Below are 23,118 nucleotides of genomic sequence, written 5' to 3' on the forward strand. Positions count from 1 at the left end.
ATGAAAATGGTAACACTGCACACTAGATTATAATGGTAACGAGGGGCTTGCTAACACAGACTAAAAATTTCGCTTAGTTAGGATACCTATGAAATACACACACACCTATTCATGTGCCAGTCAACTCTTGCCAAACTTTATTCAATGTCCAGGAAAACAAAGTCAGAACTTCCAGGAAGTTCTGTAATATAATTTTTGGTGGATATATGTATGGATATATGTTATTCTATGGCCTGGCTAAATATCCCATATTTTAACCTTTTGAAAGTGAAAGTGAAAGTTGCTCAGTTGTGTCCAACTCTTTGTGATCCCATGGACTATACAATCCATGGAATTCTCTAGGCCAGAATACTGAAGTGGGTGGCCTTTCCCTTCTCCAGGGGATCTTCCTAACCCAGGGATTGACCCAGGTCTCCCGCATTGCAGGTGGATTCTTTACCAGCTGAGCCACAAGGGAAGCCCAAGAATACTGGAGTGGGTAGCCTATTCCTTCTCCAGCAGATATTCCCGACCCAGGAATCAAACTGGGGTCTCCTGCATTGCAGGCAGATTCCTTCCCAGCTGAGCTATCAGGGAAGCCATTTTAACCTTTTACTTCTAAATAATTTCAGATTTATGGAAAGCCTATAAGATTATTTAAAAATTCCCATTTGCCATTAACCCAGATTCTTCAAATGTTAACACTGCAGAAGAGATATACTTTTAACTTTAAATAACTTTTTATTTCTGCAAAATCAGGACATTCTCTTGATTAAATACAAGTATCAAAATCAGGAAATCAATGTTATTGACAGAATACTATTATCTAGTCTACAAGCTTCAATTCAGATTTTCTCTATTGTCCCAATGGTGTCCTTTATAACAACAACAACAACAAAAATCTGGATCATGGTTGTATTTCAGTTTTCATGTCTGTTTAGACTCCTATAATCTGGAACAGCTCCTCAATCTTTTTTTGTCTTTCATGACATTGACCTTTTAAAGTGTGTGGGCCAGTTATGTTGTAGAAATACTGCATTTGGCATCATTGAATGTTTCCTCAATGAGACTCAGGTTGTGCTTTTCTCTCAAGAGAACCACAGCAATAATACTGGCTACTTCTTAGGGCATCCTGCTAGGAAATAGGATTGCCAGCCTCTCCCTCTGCTGGAGACGTGGATTTGATCACTTGGTTAAAGTGGTATCTGACAGGTTTCTCTACTGCAAAGTTACTATGTTTCCCTTATAATAAATATTCTATGGTGGGACACTTTCAAACTATGTCAGTATCCTATTTCCGTTAATCTTTTACCCAGTAATTTTAACATGTGTGCTAAGTCACTGCAGCTGTGTCCAACTCTGCGCAGCCCTATGGACTATAGCCCACCAGGCTTCTCTGTCCACGAAATTCTCCAGGCAAGAATACTGAAGTCAGTCGCCATGCCCTTCTCCAGGAGATCTTCCCGACCCAGGGATCGAACCATAACCACGGATTGAACCAGTGTCTCATACGTCTTCTGCATTGGCAGGCGGGTTCTTTACCACTAGCACCATCTGGGAAGCTTTAACATAGATTTTTAAAAATTCTCTGCTTTCTAGAACTTTCTAAATGTAGCATGAAGCTCTGTTATCTCATCTCTACCTGGAAAAAAAAAAAAGAAAAATGGCTGCTACAGCCAACATCCACTCTGCTCTGAGTTCTTTGAGGCACAGTTAAGATCTCAGGAATATACTCACACTAACCTCTGGAGCAAGACCACACAAGGACACTCACGAATGAAGAAGAACTCAAATCTATCTTTCTTTTATATGAAAATGGCAGTATACTCTTGAGAGACTGTGAACTGACAGTTGAGAGTTGTATAGCATTGCTTGTCTTTGGTGCTCAGGAAACAATGATCTGAATTGTATAGAGTTTTATATCAAAATTCCTGTATTTCACAGTTAATGACTCCCTAGGGAGAATAATATATGTCTAGTAGCAATAATATAAATACTTCATCTCAAATATTTTCCTGGAAACTTTCAGTAATTTGAAATATTTCAAATCCTATCATTTTTTTTAAGAAAAGACTTCCCTCCCCTCTCCCAAAAAGAGTTCTCAGGTGAATTTTTTACCCTCCCTCTTTTTTATACCCCCTCCTCTGATTTAAAGCTCTTTTTCCTCCCATATTCAAGACCTATATCCCTAGTGTGAAGCAATCTGGCAAAATTTGACTAAAGGTAGAGGGGCAGATGAGAGCTCTTCAAGTCCTAGGTTCTATTAAACTGTCCTTACCTGCTGTGGAAAACAGGTGCGGACCGAGTGCTCTGTGTAACCAAAAGATGGCCCTTCAAAGACAGCTGTTGGGAGCTTCAGAACTTCCTTCAGAAACTGGTCAAACTTGCTAAATATCATTAAGCCATTGGAATCTGACATCTGGGAGAAAACATCTATGAGAATAAAACCAAATAAAGTCAAACTATAAAGAAAAACCAACTTTTTATAAACAGCTGTATGTCATTTGTATACTAGTCCAAAAGCATCATTAAAGAGTATCATAAAGTTACTATGATTTTTAGTTAACATGTACTCTCAACCTCTTTCACACTGTGTGGTTACTTTGCTGAGAAGGCTCCTCTTTCCCAATCATTGAATACTCAAGATCACCATTCACCATAACCATTCACATACATCCACCTACCTACTTTTTTTGAGCATACATAACTGGATAATATATAACTTTTTATTTTACCTATTTACACCTCACCTTATTCCAAGAAGAATTTGTAGCAGCACATCTTTATCTCTTACATTCATGTATGTACTTACATAACAAATATGCATACTTGAGTGTATGAATACAGCTGTATATCGGTGAAGAGTATGAAAGAAACTGTATCACACATGTGTATTCATATACTAATGATGTAACGTATTCTTATGTAGTATGTTCATTTAAAACATTCCATTTAGTAAGTTCCAAGAGTAGAATAAAAAGAACTCACATTATCTTTTCTAACACAAGATCCTTTGATACTGTAAGATTATATTTTTACATAATGCCTGTCCCAAGCAGCTGAAAAAGAGGTTTCCAGTAGTGCTACTATTTCTTTATCTCCTTAGAGAGAGCTTCCTATCCCTAGTTAGTAATTCTCCTCTTCTCACCCATAGTTGAGGAGAAAAAGAAAAATAACCTGGAGCTCAAAACAACTTGACAACTATAACCTAAGCTTTCTTTTCAAATTATTCAGCTTTCTTACAAACAAATCAGTGAGTTAAATATGTGGAGGAAAAAAATCTCCTGAGGCCTTTTCAAACATGGTATTTTGAAAAATAATATTCCATATATTAATAATAAAAAGGTATATTAGAAAAATGTATGTAATAGATACATACAATGTACATTTTTACATTACTCTTTAGGTTCAATCTGGGGATTTTATCACAAACCACTAGCTAAAAAAAAGAAACATTTAAAATATGTTAATCAAAGAAAGATAAAATTTAGATCATCAGCACCACAGGGTAAATATTAAGGCATCAGAAAACAGATAATTATCAAAGGAAAATCTCTGGCACATACCTTTCATGAGAGCTGCTAGTTTGCAGTTGAGGGAAACGCATTAAATAACCATTAGGAGGGGAAAATCTAACAAGAGGCTAAAAGAAACACAGTCCTAGTGGAAAGTAAAACCAAGTAATTAACAAATACATACTAAGTTCTCATTGAGTGGTCCAAGTGCCAAGCATTTTGCTATGTATTTTGAAACACAACAAGGAAGTATGATACATGGTCCTTATCCCTCAAGACACTTTCAAAGTAACTGGGAAAAATAAGATACATAGGGAGCAAAGAAGAATTAAACACTAAGCTAACTTAAATAGAACAGAAAGAAAGGAGGCATTTAATATTAGTTTAACCTCACCATTTGCTATGGCTGAGTCTGCCTGTGTGTGTGGCGTGCTAAGGTGCTTCAGGTGTGTCTGTTCAGTTCATTTTAGTCACTCAGTCGTGTCTGACTCTTTGCGACCCCATGAACCGCAGCATGCCAGGCCTCCCTGTCCATCACCAACTCCCAGAGTCCACCCAAACCCATGTCCACTGAGTTGGTGATGCCATCCAACCATCTCATCCTCTGTCATCCCCTTCTCCTCCTGCCCTCAATCTTTCCCAGCATCAGGGTCTTTTCAAATTAGTCAGCTCTTCGCATGAAGTGGCCAAAGTATTGGAGTTTCAGCTTCAGCATCAGTCCTTCCAATGAACACCCAGGACTGATCTCCTTTAGGATGGACCGGTTGGATCTCCTTGCAGTCCAAGGGACTCTCAAGAGTCTTCTCCAACACCACAGTTCAAAAGCATCAATTCTTCTGCGCTTAGCTTTCTTTATAGTCCAACTCTCACATTCATACATGACTACTGGAAAAACCATAGCCTTGACTAGACGGACCTTTGTTGGCAAAGAAATGTCTCTGCTTTTTAATATGCTGTCTAGGTTGGTCATAACTTCCTTCCGCGGAGTAAGCGTCTTTCAATTTCATGGCTGCAATCACCTTCTGCAGTGATTTTGCAGCCCAGAAAAATAAAGTCGGACACTATTTCCACTGTTTCCCCATCTATTTGCCATGAAGTGATGGGACCAGATGCCATGATCTTAGTTTTCTGAATATTGAGCTTTAAGCCAACTTTTTCACTCTCCTCCTTCACTTTCATCAAGAGGCTCCTTAGTTCTTCTTCACTTTCTGCCATAAGGGTGGTGTCATCTGCATATCTGAAGTTATTGATATTTCTCCCGGCAATCTTGATTCCAGCTTGTGCTTCTTCCAGCCATCGTTTCTCATTATGTACTCTGCAAAGAAGTTAAATAAGCAGGGTGACAATACACAGCTATGACGTACTCCTTTTCCTATCTGGAACCAGTCTGTTGTTCCATGTCCAGTTCTGTTTCTTCCTGACCTGCATGAAGGTTTCTTAAGAGGCAGGTTAGGTGATCTGGTATTTCCATCTCTTTCAGAATTTTCCACAGTCTATTGTGATCCACACAGTCAAAGGCTTTGGCATAGTCAATAAAGCAGAAAGAGATGTTTTTCTGGAACTCTCTTGCTTTTTCGATGACCCAGTGGATGTTGGCAATTTGATCTCTGGTTCCTCTGCCTTTTCTAAAACCAGCCTGAACATCTGGAAGTTCACAGTTCATGCATTGCTAAAGCCTGGCTTGGAGAATTTTAAGTAGACACCGAATATTCTTATCTCCTTCATTAGTAATAGAACACTCATTTTATTTGTGGAGCAAGGTACTCAGCTAAGAGATCACACGATGCAACCTTCTTTTAATACGTTTCAGTCATGTGACTAGGTGTTTGGAGACTTAAGCAGAAAGGTTGTGAGAGATTTCCTGGAAGGCTGGTTAAAGAAAGTTGATTGCACTGGAAAGAGATCCCTTTTTCCTTCCTCCTCTTGCTATCTGGAATGTGGCCATGATGGCTGCAGCTCCGGCAGCCATCTTAGACTATGAAAAGTGAGTGTCAGTCACTCAGTCATGTCCAACTCTTTGCAACCCCATAGACTGTAGCCTGCCAGGCTCCTCTGTCCATGGAATTCTCTAGGCAAGAATACTGGAGTGGATTGTCAGGCCCCCCTCCTGGGGATCTTCCCAACCCAGATATCCAACCTGGGTCTCCTGCATTGCAGGTAGATACTTTACTGTCTCAGCCATCAGGGAAGCCCTGGACTACGTGGAAACCTCAAACTTTATGTAGAAATCATACACCAGAATGATAGAAAAGAAGGATATAGAAAGCCTGGGTGTCAGATGAACACAAAGCTACCATATCAATCCTGGACTACATACCCCTGGACTTCCTTAATATAAGAGAAAAATAAACTTCAACTTTGTTTAACACTGTTATCCTGGGATTTTTGTTTTCATCTTGCAATCCCTAATATTAAGTACTACTATACTTTACTAAACATTATCCCATTTTACTGTCACAAAAAGACAGTGTGTATGTGTGCGCGTGCACATGTGTATGCACATAATTGTTTAAATTTCATAGCTAAGGAAACTAGCTTAGAAAGGTTAAACTTCCTAAGGTCAAAAAGTTATGTCTAGATCAAGATTTAAATTCACACTGATTCCAAAGACATTCCACTACACTATACTTCTTCAAAATATAGTGTAGGATAGATACAAAAATACATAGGCAGGGGTTGTAAAGAAAGAAATTTAGAAGCTTGGCCTTGCAAACTAGGATTTGGAATGAAGTAAAAACACGGTGGGAGTAGGGGTTTTGGGGCACAACTAGAGAAGAACAGAGATAAATAAAACAAATGAATGAATATAACAAAGCAGAAAGAGACAGAGAATAAACTAGTGGTTGTCAATGGGGAGAGGGAAGGTGGGAAGCAGGGTTAAGGGATGAAAAGGTACAACCTAATATTTTTAAAATAAATAAGCTATAAGGATATATTGTACAACACAGACATATACACAATATTTTATAATGACTTTAAATAGAGCATAATCGCTAAAAACACTGAATCACTCTGTTGCACACTTGAAATTAATATAATATTGTAAATCAACCATATTTCAATTGAGGAAAAAAAAAAGAGTAGGGTAAAAATCTCCATGGCAGGAGTTTATAGTGTGTCTGTTAGTGTTGGCAGACAGCAAACAGTGCACTGAAGAGAATGTTCTATGATAATTTATATTGAGAAGGAAAGATAAATAAAGATTCAGTAAGAAAAGTAATCATGTTATGAATGAAAACTCAAAGAGGAAACAATCTGGATTTGGTTTAAAAGTAGGGAAGAAATATTTAGAAAGTTAGGTTTTAAGAAATCAGACTGTTAATGACTGGCAGAATAAGAGGAAGAATGAGATTGGAGACATCAGCTAGAAAAGTTTATAAATAATGCACAAGTAAGGAGGTGAGAGTCAGAATTCCAGGAGTGACAGAATGGGGGGAAGGCTGGTCAACTCCAAGAATCACAATGTAGGCGACTGAAGTGGATGGCAAACTGGATTAGAGAATAAAGGAATTTCTAAAATTAGGATTATTTTAAGTTTCCAGCTTCACAATCCTACGAGGCAAGTCATATGGCAGAGCAGGAAAACAGGAGGAACCCAAATGCTGATGAGAGTCCCTGAGCCACGGTGCCAACCGTGAACTTGCCAGGCTTCGGACTTATTTTTACACGAGAAAAACAAATCCCGATGGTTTTAACGCCACTCCTAGTCAAGTTTTCTGATGCCATTCCATGTATTCATAACTGATACACTAGCAGTTATTAATGTGTAGTCACTAATAGTAGAAATATTCAAGACCAGAGACTTCAGCTACAAAGTATATACATACACATATGTACATAGCTTCGAATCAAAAACATAGGTGCATACATCCACACCACCAAATCTATACCTAACTCAATCACAGCAGTAGTGATTAGATAGTGAAATGGCTAACTTCTCCCCTCAAAAAAAAAGTATTATTTTCAGTTATAGTTACTAGGTCATATAATATATACAAAGTAGTAGTTAAAAACGACTGAAGCTACTTAGCAGCAGCAGCAGTTAAAAAAAAAACAAAAACACTTTTTAGTCCATGAAAAAAGAAAGTATAACTTAATAGGTTTATATTACACTAGTAAGAGAACAAACAGAAACATGTTTGTTGGGTGGTTGATTTTAAGAGAAATACTGCTAGACTAAAACTGAACATACAGTTAAGTAATTACTTAGAAGTCATTACTTGTAGAGTTACTGGTTTAAAACACTTTTTCCTTTTTTTTTTTTTAAGCTAGGCTTCTCATATCTGTAAAGAAAAACACTGAAAATAATTGCTAGATTTTTTTAAATCATAAATGAAATATAATAATGAATCCAAGTGCTTCTCATATCTAACAAAATGAAATATAACAATGAATCTTTAACAGCAAATATGATTTACTATATACTTATAAAAATATCTTAGCAAAGAAATAAATAAGAGCTAATTAAATGTAATAAAAAATATCCCCAGAATTCAACTAGCCCTCTAATTAAAGCCCTAAACCCTTCTGGCATTAAGGGAAAAAACTGCTTCCCAGATCACTGGTTAATTTCCCCAGTAATTCTATTTATACGCCTCTGAAAGAAGGTATGCTGATTTCCCATTAGTTGTCTCCAGATAAAAGTATAGGCTTTCTCCCTTGTGAAAAACCCACAATCAAGTCCTTACACACACACGGGTACAAACTTTTTAAAAATACTCTGTCCTTTGTGTAGTGGCAAAATAATGCTACTATTCTACCATCCTGACATATATATTGATTTTTTTTTTCTGATGATAATGACCCTGGCTTTCTTCATTGCATCTATCCATTCCCTTGTTGGCCCTGCATGACCAACCGTACACTTCTGCAAAGTGACAGGACTGTTTACAATAAGGACTCAAGCGTATTGAAAAGAAAGCAATTTTCTTTTCTCTGTTAGCTTTGCTGGCTAACATCTTCTTCTCTTGCCATCTTGCTACCAACTGAGCAACCTAAACCACACACACACACACACACAAAATGTATACACATCTGCATATTTATAAATATCTATATGTAACTAAATCCAAATGCAAATTTTATTCTCAAACTCATGAATATTCCTACATCATTCACTAAGTCGAAGTGAGGCAGGAGGATGGGAGACAGCCATGCCTTGGGCTTCTAGTATTGACTCAGTCAGGAACTACCTGAGGCAAGTCTCCAGGGCCTCCCTTGCTTTTGGTTTATCTTTTTCTTTTTCATAAAATGCAGATGAGGCAGTCATTTCTTGCTTTCAGTTTTAAAATATTTTGGTTACATGAGAAATATGAATGTGAGCAAATACTCAGATTAAAGAGTCACTTCCTGCTAATGAAGGGAAGGAATGATTAAGAGTACCAGCCACAATAAGTAAGCAGTGACAGGTGGTTAGAAGACTACAGCAGAGGATGCTAAATTTTGAACAGGTGAAACTGCTTAATTATAACTTCAAAGGTCGACTCCCTATAGTTTGTTAATGAAACATCAAGGAAGCAAATCAACTGAAATGTTAGAACTGCCAGTTCTGTGCAAAAACACCACCTCAGGTCATCTTTTCCCCGGCTACTCAAAATGTGGTCTATCAAAAACACACAAAAACAATAAATAATATAAATTATTATTAAAAAACCATTTTATGCCACAACTCAGAGAAAATGCCTAGCAGGATGTTATCATTTTGGTATATTTCTTTTTTATGCATATAATGATTTTTTGTTTAAAACTGCATTTTGATTATTTTTTGCATTTTGCATTACAAAATGCATTTTGATCTGAAGCATAATTTTAAAGGCAGTATATTCAATCCTGTCAGTATCCCGAAGTATAACTGAGCTCTCACTTTTGGACATTAAAGCTGTTTCAAGTCTTCGTATATTATAAAAAGTGCTGCAACAAATATATATAAAACCTGGGATTTTTAATTCCTCAAGATAAACAGGAAGCAGGCTGAGTTACGGGATACAAATATTCCTACAGCTTTTCTGATACACACTGTCAGACTGCCCTTCAAAATGATGGCACCAGTTTTCTCAAGGACTTAAAAATAAATTGCATGAATCATCTGTTCCTATCTTTTAGTGCAAGACATATGGGGTTTGAATAAGAGATTAAGTTTCTTAGAAAACAGCAGAATTAGACAAAGCAAATCACATGGTTAAATTAATTGATAAGTACGGTCTAATCAATAATGGGCTCACAGTCTGTAAATTTTGTTTCTCTGAGGATTCCTGCCATTATTGAGCCTTCATCATGCTGATAATTAAAGTCTGTATTCTCTGATTATAAATCATTGGTATTTAGAATCCTGACAAGTTGCCTTTGAATCTTGGATACAGCCCCTAATGGCCATAAGTTAACCACTTATCTATAAATGAATGATATCTGGCAAAAGAAACTTACTTAAGAGAGACCTGTAAAGTCTAATTAAGAAATGTCTCAAACTAAAAACACAAATATTGGTTAAGTCATTTTAAATGCTATCTTGACAAGAAAACAAGCAAGCAAACAAGAACAGATCAAGTAAAATGGGGGAAAGTGAAAGTGTTCATCGTTCAGTCATGACCAACTCTTTGTGACCCCATGGAATGTAGCCTGCCAGGCTCCTCTCTGTCCATGGAATTCTCTAGGAAAGAATACTGGAGTGGGTAGCCATTCCCTTCTCCAGGGGATCCTCCCAATCCAGGGATCCAATCTGGGTCTCCTGCATTGCAGGCAGATTCTTTACCATCTGAGCCACCAGGGAAGCCCAAAATGGGGGAAAGAGAGAAAATTAAAGAAAAAAAAATCCTAAAACAGGTAAAAAGCAGAAAGATCAAAATAAAAGTAGAAATGCTAAGGCATATTCCATAAATTAGGAAAATCTAACTTAATGGGAACATTAACAGAGGTAACAGCAAAAGTACAGTCAATGGGAGGAGGCTACAAGAACTAAGAACAAAGACAGGCAATGAGGAGGCAGAAAAAGTGAATAAATGGTCAAATATCAATTGATGTTACAATACAGTCTTACAGCTAATTTCTGCTACACTATTATTCAGCCACCTCAACTAAGTAGGACATAGCTGTGACTAGAAAGCAAAGAACAAATGGATTCTCACAACAGCCAAAACTGACAATCATACTATGAAAGTGAGTGCTTCTCTCATTATGAGCAATCACTTCTGTCTGTACTTCAATAGGATACAAAGAAGGCTGGTTATGTTTCCTCCATCAGTAGCATATGAAAAGTGGATCAGAAGCAAAGAGAGACTTGCAGAGGCTGCAGCACCGATAATACCATCACGTTTACCAGCGATAAAGGACACAAACATACACCGCCACCACCAACAACCAGAAATTCAAGAGCTGAAAAAGCACAGCGGTCTGAAAACACGAGAAGGAACCCCAGGATTTCACCATCAGCCCTAAACGTATCAGAGAATGACATCCCTAAGAGATGAAAAGTGTTTAAATTATGATCAGTAAGCTCTGTTTAAAACAGGAGGCAAAAAAAAAAAAAAGTGAAAAAAATTAAAATAATAAAAATAAATAAAATAAAATAAAACAGGAGGCACACACTATACAAAGCAGTTTCCATCCTGGATGATTAAAACAAAAAAGTGGAGGTAGGCTAAAATTTTACCAAATACAAATTACTGATTGAAAACTAAAGTTATTGCAGTTCTCTGTTGTAACTATTAGTGAAAAAGTACAAATTTTAATTCTCTGTGAAGTATGGAAGGGATCCAAATGATAGTGGGTTTTTGTTTTTGTGTGTTTTTTTTCCTAATGTGGCTTTTGAACTTCTTGTGCCGCTGTGCTACGCTGCTCAGCTGTGTTGAATTCAGCAACCTTTTGGACTGTAGCCCACCAGGCTTTCTGTCCATGGGATTTTTCAGGCAAGTACCTAGCTGCTGGTATCTAGCATAAAATCTGCATATAAATGTAGCAAATTTAATCAGAGATCCTTAAAGAATCCAGAATCACCTAGAATGTGCAGGTAAATTGTCTATTTTCAACCAGCTTCTCCAGTATTTCTTTATCTGGTATCATTGTCGTTAAAAAGCAGACAAAAGCCCAACTTTCTTTTTGTCTGTGTTTGAATGAAACATAATTTCATCCATATTGTATTATCTTCCTCAGAAAAACCACACTAGAATTTAGAAAATACTAAGAAATTTCAGCTCCAAAGGGTAATATTTTGAGATACCATGTGAAAAAAACTCAGAAGAGTATTTAAATAAAACTATAATTTTTCCACCAAAACTTTGTTTTAAATTGCAGCTGATTTTGAAAAGAGATAACTAGATAACACTGACCAAATATATTATCTAAGACCTTTCTTTAGGCGTCTAAATCTAGATCTAATGAGCCACCTAACTTTCCAACTTTTAATGTTATGGTATCATGTAAGAAAAAGCACAGCAAACAAATGCACCTATGAAGAAATCTTGCCCAAAAGCTTGTACTTCAATCAGATGAAGCCTCTGTATCTTTCAATTAAAAAAAAAAAAATACTGGCCACAGAGGAACATCACACAGATGCAATCATCAAAATCTAGTCCATGAGAAATGCTACGGCACAGATGACCCAGTTTCAACAAACCAATTCACAAGGCATCTCAACACTTCGTGAAAACCCACAGCTTCAGTCTCACCTCCCTGAAAACTGCCAGTTTCTTACTCCACAAGTACTTGTATTAGGGCACCTGGATCACACCTTGTCTCTTGTTACAGGACAAGCAGGGCGGAGTACAACAAAGCAGCTTACAGCAGGCTGTGAATCTACGAGCCTGAGTTGAAATCCCAGTTTCACCCCCTCAGTTAACTCAGCTGTGAAACAGAAACTATCACGTGCTGCTCAAAGACATGTTAAGTAAGGACCCAGCACAATGCTTGGTGTATCTGAGGCAGTCAGGGACTATCTAAAGAGTGAATAAATGAAAAGGACAAGCAGAAAAATTAAGTAACTGTGGATTTTACCTTCTTCCATGTCATTTTACCACCTTCTAACAGTATCCACTGAACAGTACAATGCCAATATTGAAAACAATAAGAAAAAAAAGGAACAATAACTGAATAAACAGGCTATTAATTTCTACATAACTACACTTGACTCTAAGGTACTAAAAAAGTTTAATCACAAGAAATACCACCTGATAAAGCATGGAGTGATTAAGGGTAAACTTGACCAAACCCAGTAAAAGTAATGAAATTTACTTTCTAACTAAAAGTGACCAACATAATTAACTTCAAGCATAATTTTTAATAACATAGAAAACATTTTTAAGAGAACTTTTAAAGCATCCAGCTTCAAAAAGAATTTTTAAAATGTCAACATTACTATTCTGAACCTTTTCAGTTTTCTTGCTTTAAACTAAAAAAAAAAAAAAAACCTAACAAATCAATTCAACCAACTTTCCCATCTGACCAGTAGGTGGCATAATTTGCATATTCTGAGCCAGTAGCTGCAAAGAAAGTGATATGGTAGTGAGAAAAACCAAAAACGTTCAATAGATAATCATCCAAAATTCTAAAAACATTCATTTAAAAGTGTTTAGAAGTCCTAATTTGAAAACAGAATCTTTCAAATAATATAAAAATACTTACATCTCAATTTGTCCAGCATTTTTCCACCACACATGGTTGCTAACATAGCTTTAACTGAAAATACCGTCAACTTGCCTCGGCCCTCACTGCAAAATAAATTATATTAGAAATAATTGCTATCTGGAACCACAAAAGCAATCAAACGCATCACTAAATATCAAGCAACCAGTAAATTGATTCCTGCACTTACGTTACAATATTACCACATTTAGAAACCTTGTATTCTTGCTTTTCCTTTATAGAATTAAGGCTTCACATATGCTATGTGAAAATTGTTCAAACTAGTTTATTTGGAAATAAGTTTAGAAACACCCTGTTAAACAACTTCTATTGGATTTCTAGGCAAAGGCCAAATGGACAGAACCTGAAATAAACATCCCGCCACCTTAATGTATCAAATCCACAGCTGAAGTGTTTTGAGTATTCAAACTTGAGGCCCTACCTGGTTCAAACAGTGATTCAAAGATGTGTCCTCCCATCAGGATATTATAACAACAGTTTATTGCTTTGTACTAAGGAAACAGGATGCATACTGCTATAAAGATTTTCTAGTACATTTATCTCTATTTGTTTTTCTGTAACAGCCTTTACGTTACCATGTGTTTATTCTTAGAAGCTCATCTGAGACATCTGTGTCACATCTTCTCCTATCACCAATGTGAGAAAAGTGAAGGAGAAGGGACAGGGACATGAACTCTTCTGCAGGAACTAGAAAGATGAAATGTAGAACGTGAGTGAACTACTCTAAGGAAAGCTGTACACCACCTGCGCAACCAGGACAATATCAGCAAGGCCCCAAGCAAGCCCTGTGGCCACTGCTTCAACCATTCAACTATGCCCTGGTTTCAGAGAAGATGAAAACTTCAGTAGCTGGATTTTTAAGTCATATATATAAAATGACAAATATAATGGGCTTTTGTGTTAATTTTTTTAAAAGTTTACAGAAGAACAGCATCTTCTTCCTTTTTGGCCACACCACACATGTGGGATTTTAGTTCTGCAACCAGGGATCAAACCTATGCTTCCTGCACTGGGGGCATGTAGTCTTAGCCACTGGGCCACCAGGGAAGTCCCTCTTTTTTTTTTGGAAGTCCCATTTTTGTGTTAATTTTATGAAGCTTGTGCTTACAAAGTGTCATAGTAACTTAGAGTAAAATACCGTTGCAATAATGAGAACTGTATCATCTTGGTTTTGAAAATCATATGTCCACCTATCATATTTACCAATTCTAACATAGTGTCTCCTATTTTCCAAAACTTTTTGTAAACAATAAGATCATACCTGGAAAAAAAGTAAAGGGTCGATAACCTAGAAAATTCTCAGTGAAAATACTGCCAGGACACAAATGCTTGTTACAGTCTGATTTTAACTATTACATCTAATAAGATAAAACAGGAATTCTCTAAAACCAGCTAAAATTAGAATGGAGTTTTTAAAATATATAGTTCATCAGAATACAGATTCTGGTCCATGTCTTATACCGTACCTGGCAATATTATTATCTGGAAATAAGGAACATTCCCATGTCAAACATACATTGCATTATACAAGCAACGTAAGTGGCTAGAAAGAACATAAACTGGCTTAAAAGTAATAGATTTCTGATACAGACTTCTACAGTGGACATCTCTTTTTGGTTCCTGACCATCCAAATGCTGAGCCTACATTAACGTACACCCTACCTTATGCAACATGTATATTTCCCACTACCAAAGTACGAAGAGAGAAAGAAAAAAACAAAAATATGTGTTTTCCCATCTTTCTTTGAAATTAAGACAGGGGCACATAACACAAGCTCCACTAATAAGATGCATCAGCTCTAGACGTCAAATAGAAAACAACCTGCAGAAGAAAGAACTCCCAAGAATCCACCCAGCGAGGATGGCGACAGGAGGAGCAGTTACACGCAGTGTCTGAGAGCAGAGAGAGGGACTGTCACGGGGGCACACAGTCCATCATCAGTGCTGTCTGGAGCACAAACAGCAATATCCATGCCCAGCCTGGTGGCAGAGGTGCTTCCTGAGACCACTTATGTGCTATGATTTTGAGCTCTGTTCCTGGCAGCGTGGTCTTCAAGTCTACTTTCCTGACCCTACTTAGAAAGCTGAGGGCTCGCCCATATCCTTTTAAGGAATTAGCCAGAAATGATTCCTACTGCTTACAACTAAGAACTCTGATGAATGCAGCCTCCATCCCGAAGGGGCTCAGAAAGATGACTAAACAAAACATTCCGGAAGCTCAAAGCAAGAGTAAGCAAGTCTGATGGCCCGCAGGAAAGGATGGAGAGCAAGCACTTCCCCACAGAAAAGTCAAGCTTTGCTGCACAGCTGATGACATTTTTAATGTAAATGTGATCAAAACATTTTCTGCAGACACAGACTGCATGATGTAAGAATACCCAGGAAATTCCATAAGGGAAAGTAAAAATGAATCTCAGAAGAGATTTCCACAGAAATCAGGATTCTGATTATCTCTGGGGGGAGAGAGAGGAATTGTAACACAGAAAGGGGTTCTTCCAGGGTGCTGACAACATCTTATTTCTTGGCCGCTGGAGTGTTTATATGGATATTTGCTTTAGACCAATTCATTAAACTGTACTTTGTTTTAGCTATTTTTCCATAGGTGTTTTCTATTTCTGAATAAAAACTCTTAAAAAGTGAATCCTGGGAGACTGAGGGTCACCATTATTGGACAAAGCTAATGGTTTAAGGGAGAGAAAGATGAAAAGGAAAAATACAGGCTAAAAAACATTTAAGATACTTAAACTGCAATGCATAAAATTTTCCATAATGAGAATTTCCATAACAAAATGTAAAAAATAGTAAAAACCCCAAGGTTCTGGCCCCATCTTTACATGTCTCTTAATAGAAGACTGGCTATTAGGCTACCATAAAAAAGAATGAAAACACATATGAAAGATAGAGAATTATATCAAAGATAGACTACTAAGTGAAAAAGCAAAGCAAGGCACTGAACAAAATAATTGCTAGAATGAAATCTAGCAATTATGTTAAAAAAGAGACAGTAGAAACAATATTCTCACATACCTGTATACATATAAACTATCTATCAGTATCTGAAAGGATACTGAAAAAATTACAGTTGCATCTAGGGTCAAAAGCAAGCAGCCAAAGGAAAGCAATGAAAGAGTGGGCACTTTTCACTTTATAAATAATAAATGTTTCGTCTAGAAGAGGAGGTTGTTAAGCCAATAAACTAAGCTTCCAACAAATGACACTAGGAAAAGAACAGCAAATTAAACCCTAAATGAGCAAAAGGAAAAAAATAATGAGTAAGAGCAAAAATCAGTGAAATTGAAAACTGAAAACCAATAAAGAAAATCAATGAAACCAAAAGCTGGTTCTTTGAATAAACCAGTAACACCGATAAACCTCTAGCCAGACTGACTAAGAAAAAAAAGAGAAGACACACATTACCAATATCAAAAATGAAAGAAGGGGTATTAGCAGAGACTCTCTAGCTATTACAAAAATAATAAGGAAATATTACTAAAACTTTATGTCCATAAATTCAACAACTTGGATGAACTGGACAATACAAGCTACTCCTTGAAAAATGCAAACCATTAAAGCTTGCTCAAGAATAAATACGTGGCTGGAATAGACCCATATCCATTATGGAAATCGAATCTGTATCTTTAAGCCTTCTAAAAAATAAAGCTCTTTATTCAGAGAGCTGGCAAATTCTAAACATTTAAAGAAGAAATAATTGCATTTCTACTCTCTTTCAGAGAGTAAAAAAGGACGGAACATGTACCAATTCTTTTATGAGGCCAGCATTCTTCTGACAACAAAAACACTTAAAGCAGTTCAGTTCAGTCCCTCAGTCGTGGGGTCCAACTCTTTCCGATCCCATGAATTGCAGCACTCCAAGGCCTCCCAGTCCATCACCAACTCCCGGAGTCTACCCAAACCCATGTCCATCGAGTCAGTGATGCCATCCAACCATCTCATCCTATAGTCCCTTTCTCCTCCTGCCCTCTAGCCTTCCCAGCATCCGGGTCTTTTCAAATTAGTCAGCTCTTCACATGAGGTGGCCAAAGTACTGGAGTTTCAGCTTCAGCATCAGTCCTTCCAATGAACACCCAGGACTGATCTCCTTTAGGATGGACCGGTTGGATCTCCTTGCAGTCCAAGGGACTCTCAAGAGTCTTCTCCAACACCACAGTTCAAAAGCATCAATTCATCGGCACTCAGCCTTCACCGTCCAACTCTCACATCCATACAAGACCACTGGAAAAACCATAGCCTTGACTAGATGGACCTTTGTTGGCAAAGTAATGACTCTGCTTTTAAATATGCTATCTAGGTTGGTCATAACCTTCCTTCGAAGGAGTAAGCGCCTTTAAATTCATGGCTGCAATCACCATCTGCAGTGATTTTGGAGCCCCCCAAAATAAAGTCTGACACTGTTTCCACTGTTTCCCCATCTATTTCCCAGGAAGTGATGGGACCAGATGCCATGATCTTTGTTTTCTGAATGTTGAACTTTAAGCCAACTTTTTCACTCTCCTCCTTCACTTTCACCAAGGATCAAAAAAAAAAGAAAATAGCAAGTCAGTATCTCTTGTGACCACAGATACAAAATCTTCAACAAAATGTGAGCAAACTTAATGTAGCAATAAATAAAAGTGAATTAAAAATCACAATCCAGGGGGCTTTATCCCAGTGATGTGACACTAGTTTGACATTTGAAAATCAATCAATGTAAAGAGAAAACCCCTATGATCATCCAAATAGGTACATATAATAATACTCAACATCCATTCCTGATAAATACTCTCAGAAAACCAGGGGGAAAAAAGCACTTCCTCAGTGCGCACCTTCAAAAAATAATCCCTGCTGGTAACATCATACTTGATGATGAAAGATTAAGTGTTTTTTCCCTCATATCAAGAACAAGTCAAGGGTGACTGCTTTCACTGTTAGAATGCAATACCACATTAAAGAACCCAGCTGCTGCAATAAAGCAAGAAAAAATATAAATGCACAGAGATTCAAAGTTCAAAAATACAACTGTATCTTCTCCAGACAATATGACCTTCTGAATAAAAAAATCCCAAAGAACCCACCAGAAAAAAAATGTATAGAACATACCAAAATACTATAATAAAGGACTTTTAGCAAGGTTGCAGTATACAAGGCCAACACAGAAAATTCAAATTTCTATAAATCAGCAAAAGATAATTGGAAATACAATAGCAAGAAAATATGAAAATGCAGATAATTTTTAAAAAATATATGTTCAAGATTTGTATGCTGAAAACTACACAATATTGATGAAAGAAATAAAAGAAAATGTAAACAATTACACCACATTCATGAAACAAAAGACTCATTGCTTATTTTAAAATGTTAATTCTCCATAAATGGATCAGAATCCTATTGTGATTCAATACAATCTCAAATTCACCATAGGGATATTTTTCTAAAAATCAACAGGCTAATTCTTCATACTTCCTTAGCTTTCTAAACCCATACAAATCCCAATAAGGCATGAGAATAAAGATACTATTCAGATGCCTAAAACCCCCCCTGTTCTTGGTACTTTCAAAAGGTTCTCATGTCATTTTAATATGCATCCAACCAGTATGGACCTAACAGAAGCAGAAGATATTAAGAAGAGGTGGCAAGAATACACAGAAAAACTGTACAAAAAAGATCTTCATGACCCAGATAATCACAATGGTGTGATCACTCACCTACAGCCAGATATCCTGGAATGCAAATTCAAGTGGGCCTTAGGAAGCATCACTTTGAACAAAGCTAGTGGAGGTGTTGGAATTCCAGTTGAGTTATTTCAAATCCTAAAAGATGATGCTGTGAAAGTGCTGTACTCAATATGCCAGCAAATTTGGAAAACTCAACAGTGGACACAGGACTAGAAAAGGTCAGTTTTCATTCCAATCCCAAAGAAAGGCAACGTCAAAGAATGCTCAAACTACCACACAATTGCACCCATCTCACACACTAGCAAAGTAATGCACTTTCACAGCATCATCTTTTAGGATTTGAAACAGCTCAATTGGAATTCCATCACCTCCACTAGCTTTGTTCATAATGATGCTTCCTAAGGCCCACTTGACTTCACATTCCAGGATATCTGGCTCTAGCTGAGTGTGAGTGATCACACCATCGTGATTATCTGGGTAGTGAAGATCTTTCTTGTATAGGTCTTCTGTGTATTCTTACCACCTCTTCTTAACATCTTCTGCTTCTATTAGGTCCATACCATTTCTGTCCTTTACTGAGACCATGTTTGCATGAAATGTTCCCTTGGTATCTCTAATTTTCTTAAAGAGATCTCTAGTCTTTCCCAATAGAAATTGTTTTCCTCTATTTCTTTGCACTGATCACTGAGGAAGGCTTTCATATCTCTTCTTGCTATTCTTTGGAACTCTGCACTCAAATGGGTATATCTTTCCTTCTTTCCTTTTCTTTTCGCTTCTCTTCACAGCCTTTATGTTTAGGAACCTGTTTATAAGCACGTAACTGTGTACTCTGGGAATGGTAGAGGTGGGGTCAAATTATGAATCTCCCCCACTTATAATGCTTACAACTTTAGGTTCACAGTTTGAACTACCATAAAATTTATTCACTCTTCAAAAGCAAGTATTACTATAAGCAAGTTAAAAAATGATATATTTAAAGATACTTTATAAATACTTATTAAAGAGACATATAAAAATCTAAATATAAAAGCATGAAGAAATAGTTATCCAATAAAATAAATGCAGGGGTAGTCTCACAATTCTTACTTCCTCAAATCACATTATTTTTACTTTTCTTCAAAAAAAAAAAAAAAGTTAGCTCCCTCCTCTCAAGTATTTGCTTTGTGGCCAAACTTCAGCATTTACTCCTTGCTCTGAATGCTTTTCTTGGCACTGAAACCTCTAGGCCTACTTTCAGCCTAACAACTTCCTGTAACTGCCCCCAAACACTGCAAAGGGAAGGTGTCGCTTTTACTTGTGCAGTGTTTGGTTAGAGCTCTGCATTTTTTCCTCTGCAATTAGAGGCAGTGGAGAGAAGTCGCACTCACTTAGCAGCCTGATCCCTTAGGACTCTGCCCTTTATCTGACTGATTCCTTCTTCCTGGAAAAATCTCATTCTTGATCCTTCCCACCAGACATCTGAATTTAATCCATAAACCCTGATCAAGTTACATTTAAAACTGAACAGTCCCCTGCCCTTAGCATATAACCTCACCAACAACCACGTTTTCAGTACTTCCAAAGTCAAGTCCAAGTTCATACCAGGATCAGTTCTCTTCAGACAAGATCTGGAAAGATTTTTAACCTGGTTTCATCACCCAAAAAATGTGACTCATTTAAAATCTGGCCTAGCTGGAAAGTTGATTAATAGGTCAATACTTAAGGTATAACACAATTAATACTGAATATGAACCCCTATAGAAAGATGCTAAAATGAAAGATGAAACAGGTAATATGTGTTGAGGATGACAGGGGAGAGGAAATGTGTTATTTTAACCTCACCCACACAGAATCCCTCTGGGAAACACCCCCCCCCACCAATAAGGAACATGATGACTCTCATTCTCAGACTTCCCTGGATGATTCAGCTCCACAGACCAATCATTTTAACAGTCTGACAGTAAACCATGCACATGACTTCTAAAAAGAGTTCTTATCCAACACTGAGACAACACTGCAATGAGCTCTGCGCCAAGCTAAGCAGACAGTGAGTCACCCTGAATAAACACTTACGTTTTAACATGCAGGTACCTTAAGAAGTCTCTGCACTCCTCACCTGTGCCTTCTGCATGGGAATTTGCTCATTTCAGTTTAGTAAAGTCTCAAATTTTTGGATACTTAAACTAACCCAAATCGAATGGTTGTCGATAGCTTTGCACTATCTAATAAGAGTTTGTTATTCAAATTAATACTTTCGAAAACAGGACTACAGGGAGCACTTTTTACTTAAGAAAACAAGCTGTTTTTACATCTTCGGCAAACAACTGTAAATGCTGCCAACCATAAATTAGTATTCTTGCATAAAATAGACTTCTACTTCAGAAACACTATTACCAGTCCAATTATCGCACATAGCTAACTAAGAGTAATAAGAGCATTTCTCCTGGATTTTCAAAAACTCGTATTTTTCCAATTAATCTTCATTTACAAAACTTCACTGTGAATGTATCATGCAATAATCAATGGCAAATCAAGAATCTATTTGGCAAATGTCAAATAGCTTAATCAAGTAAAATCAACACAGAGTATTATTCAAATTTATCACAATCAGAATGCCTGTTAATTTTCATTTCAATTTTACAAATATTTATTAAGAATCCAGCATTGCAGAAATAAAAGGTAGAATCTCTGCTCTCAAGGACTTTCAATCTTATTTGTATAATTATGAAGCAGTTGAGAGCATTATATAATTGAAACTCAAAATAATGATCTAGGCAAGCATGACAAGTCCTCATAGGGATGAGAATAGAATTGCTGATAACAGGAAAGGCTATAGGGTGGGTAAAAACCAGGGATGGGGAGGGGGTGGTGGGCAGAAGACCAACCAAAATGCATGGAGACAAGAAATGAGGATGCCATATCGGAAAACTGAATAGTGCCTCAAGTATATTAATTAGAGCTTGGTGTGAGTATGGAATTAAGGACTGATAGCACAGGGCTTGCCAGGTGGCACTAGTGGTAAAGAATCTGCCTGCCAATGAGGGAGACACAAGAGATGCGGGTTCGATCCCTGGGTCAGGAAGATCCCCTGGAGAAACAAATGGCAACCCATGCCAGTATCCTTGCCTGGGAAGTGCCATGGACAGAGGACCCTGGTGGGCAATACAGTTCACGGGGCGCAAAGAGTCAGACATGACTGAACGGCTGAGCACACACACATACAGCATCAGACCTAACTGAGGAGTAAAGCTTCATTCAAAAACCAGATGAATCTTTGAGTGTTTCCAAGGTGGGAGGTTACATGATGAAAATAGTGTCTTCATCAGATTACTTTAGAGGTGAGTTTTGAATGGCCTGGAGAAGTTCCTCTGTTATTTCTGCTCTCCTTACTTTCAGGGAAAAACAAAGGCAAAGAAAAAGCAACCCTCGGAAAAAGTATTCCTCTTGCCTTTTCTTTTAAAAAAAAAAAAGGATAAAAAGAAAAAAATAAAATGAAAACCAAAATAACAACCTCCCCCCTCACAATTTTTTTATCTGAAATTTATTTTTTAGCTAATGGTCAAGACTTTTGCAGGTCTGCATATCCTGAAATCAGAGTACTGTCTGAAAATTTGTACAAATGCTCGAATTCTCTTGAGAGACAACAAAAGCTTTAAAATTTAGAGAGCAAGGAAGTGATGGGTAGAAAAACAAATGAACTTCAAAGTAATTCTGTCACCAAGCACTTAGACTAGGGTTCAGTGAACTGGCTTCGGGGGTCACACTACCCATCACATCACATAATGCACACAATCCACAGCAGTATCGTACAGGGCAGACGGTGCCGTGTGGACACACGGCTCCACTCCTCCTCTGCCACCAAAGCGACTGTTTTTCTCCATTTTGCAACAGGTTTCCCCTTAGGATTTCACCTTTATAAAACATTCAAAAGCCCAGCTCATTCTTCACCATCCCCTGGAAATATCCTGAAAAAGCTATGGTCAGATCTTCTAAGAATTAGAAGAATTAACTAACCTTAGCTCTTCTAGGCAGTAAAGGCAATGGCACCCCACTCCAGTACTCTTTTTTTTTTTTTTTTTTTCCAGTACTCTTGCCTGGAAAATCCCATGGACGGAGGAGCCTGGTAGGCTGCAGTCCATGGGGTCGCTAAGAGTCAGACACGATTGAGCGACTTCACTTTCACTTTTCACTTTCATGCATTGGAGAAGGAAACAGCAACCCACTCCAGTGTTCTTGACTGAAGAATCCCAGGGATGGGGGAGCCTGGTGGGCTGCCGTCTATAGCGGCAGTAGCAGCAGCAGCAGCTCTTCTAGAAGCTAAATAGGCTACTATCGAGGGC

The 23,118-nt window shown here is 37.5% G+C and overlaps 1 protein-coding gene across 6 annotated transcripts in view; it reads right to left on the reverse strand.

Annotated features, from left to right (window-relative positions):
- The window catches only part of DTNB (dystrobrevin beta), a 233,980-nt gene that overhangs the window by 156,339 nt on the left and 54,523 nt on the right, over nt 1-23,118 (reverse strand). For 5 of the 6 annotated variants that reach the window (XM_061154961.1, XM_061154958.1, XM_061154960.1 and 2 more), the window contains exons 5-6: nt 13,107-13,192; nt 2,258-2,412 (exon numbers count right to left, since the gene is read on the reverse strand). In XM_061154961.1, coding sequence (XP_061010944.1) covers nt 2,258-2,412; nt 13,107-13,192 — 241 coding nt within the window. The remainder of the gene's footprint in view (nt 1-2,257; nt 2,413-13,106; nt 13,193-23,118) is intronic. The other variant, XM_061154963.1, reaches the window with a different exon arrangement.

Source organism: Dama dama, chromosome 11, assembly GCF_033118175.1.
Source record: "Dama dama isolate Ldn47 chromosome 11, ASM3311817v1, whole genome shotgun sequence".
Classification (NCBI taxonomy): domain Eukaryota; kingdom Metazoa; phylum Chordata; class Mammalia; order Artiodactyla; family Cervidae; genus Dama; species Dama dama.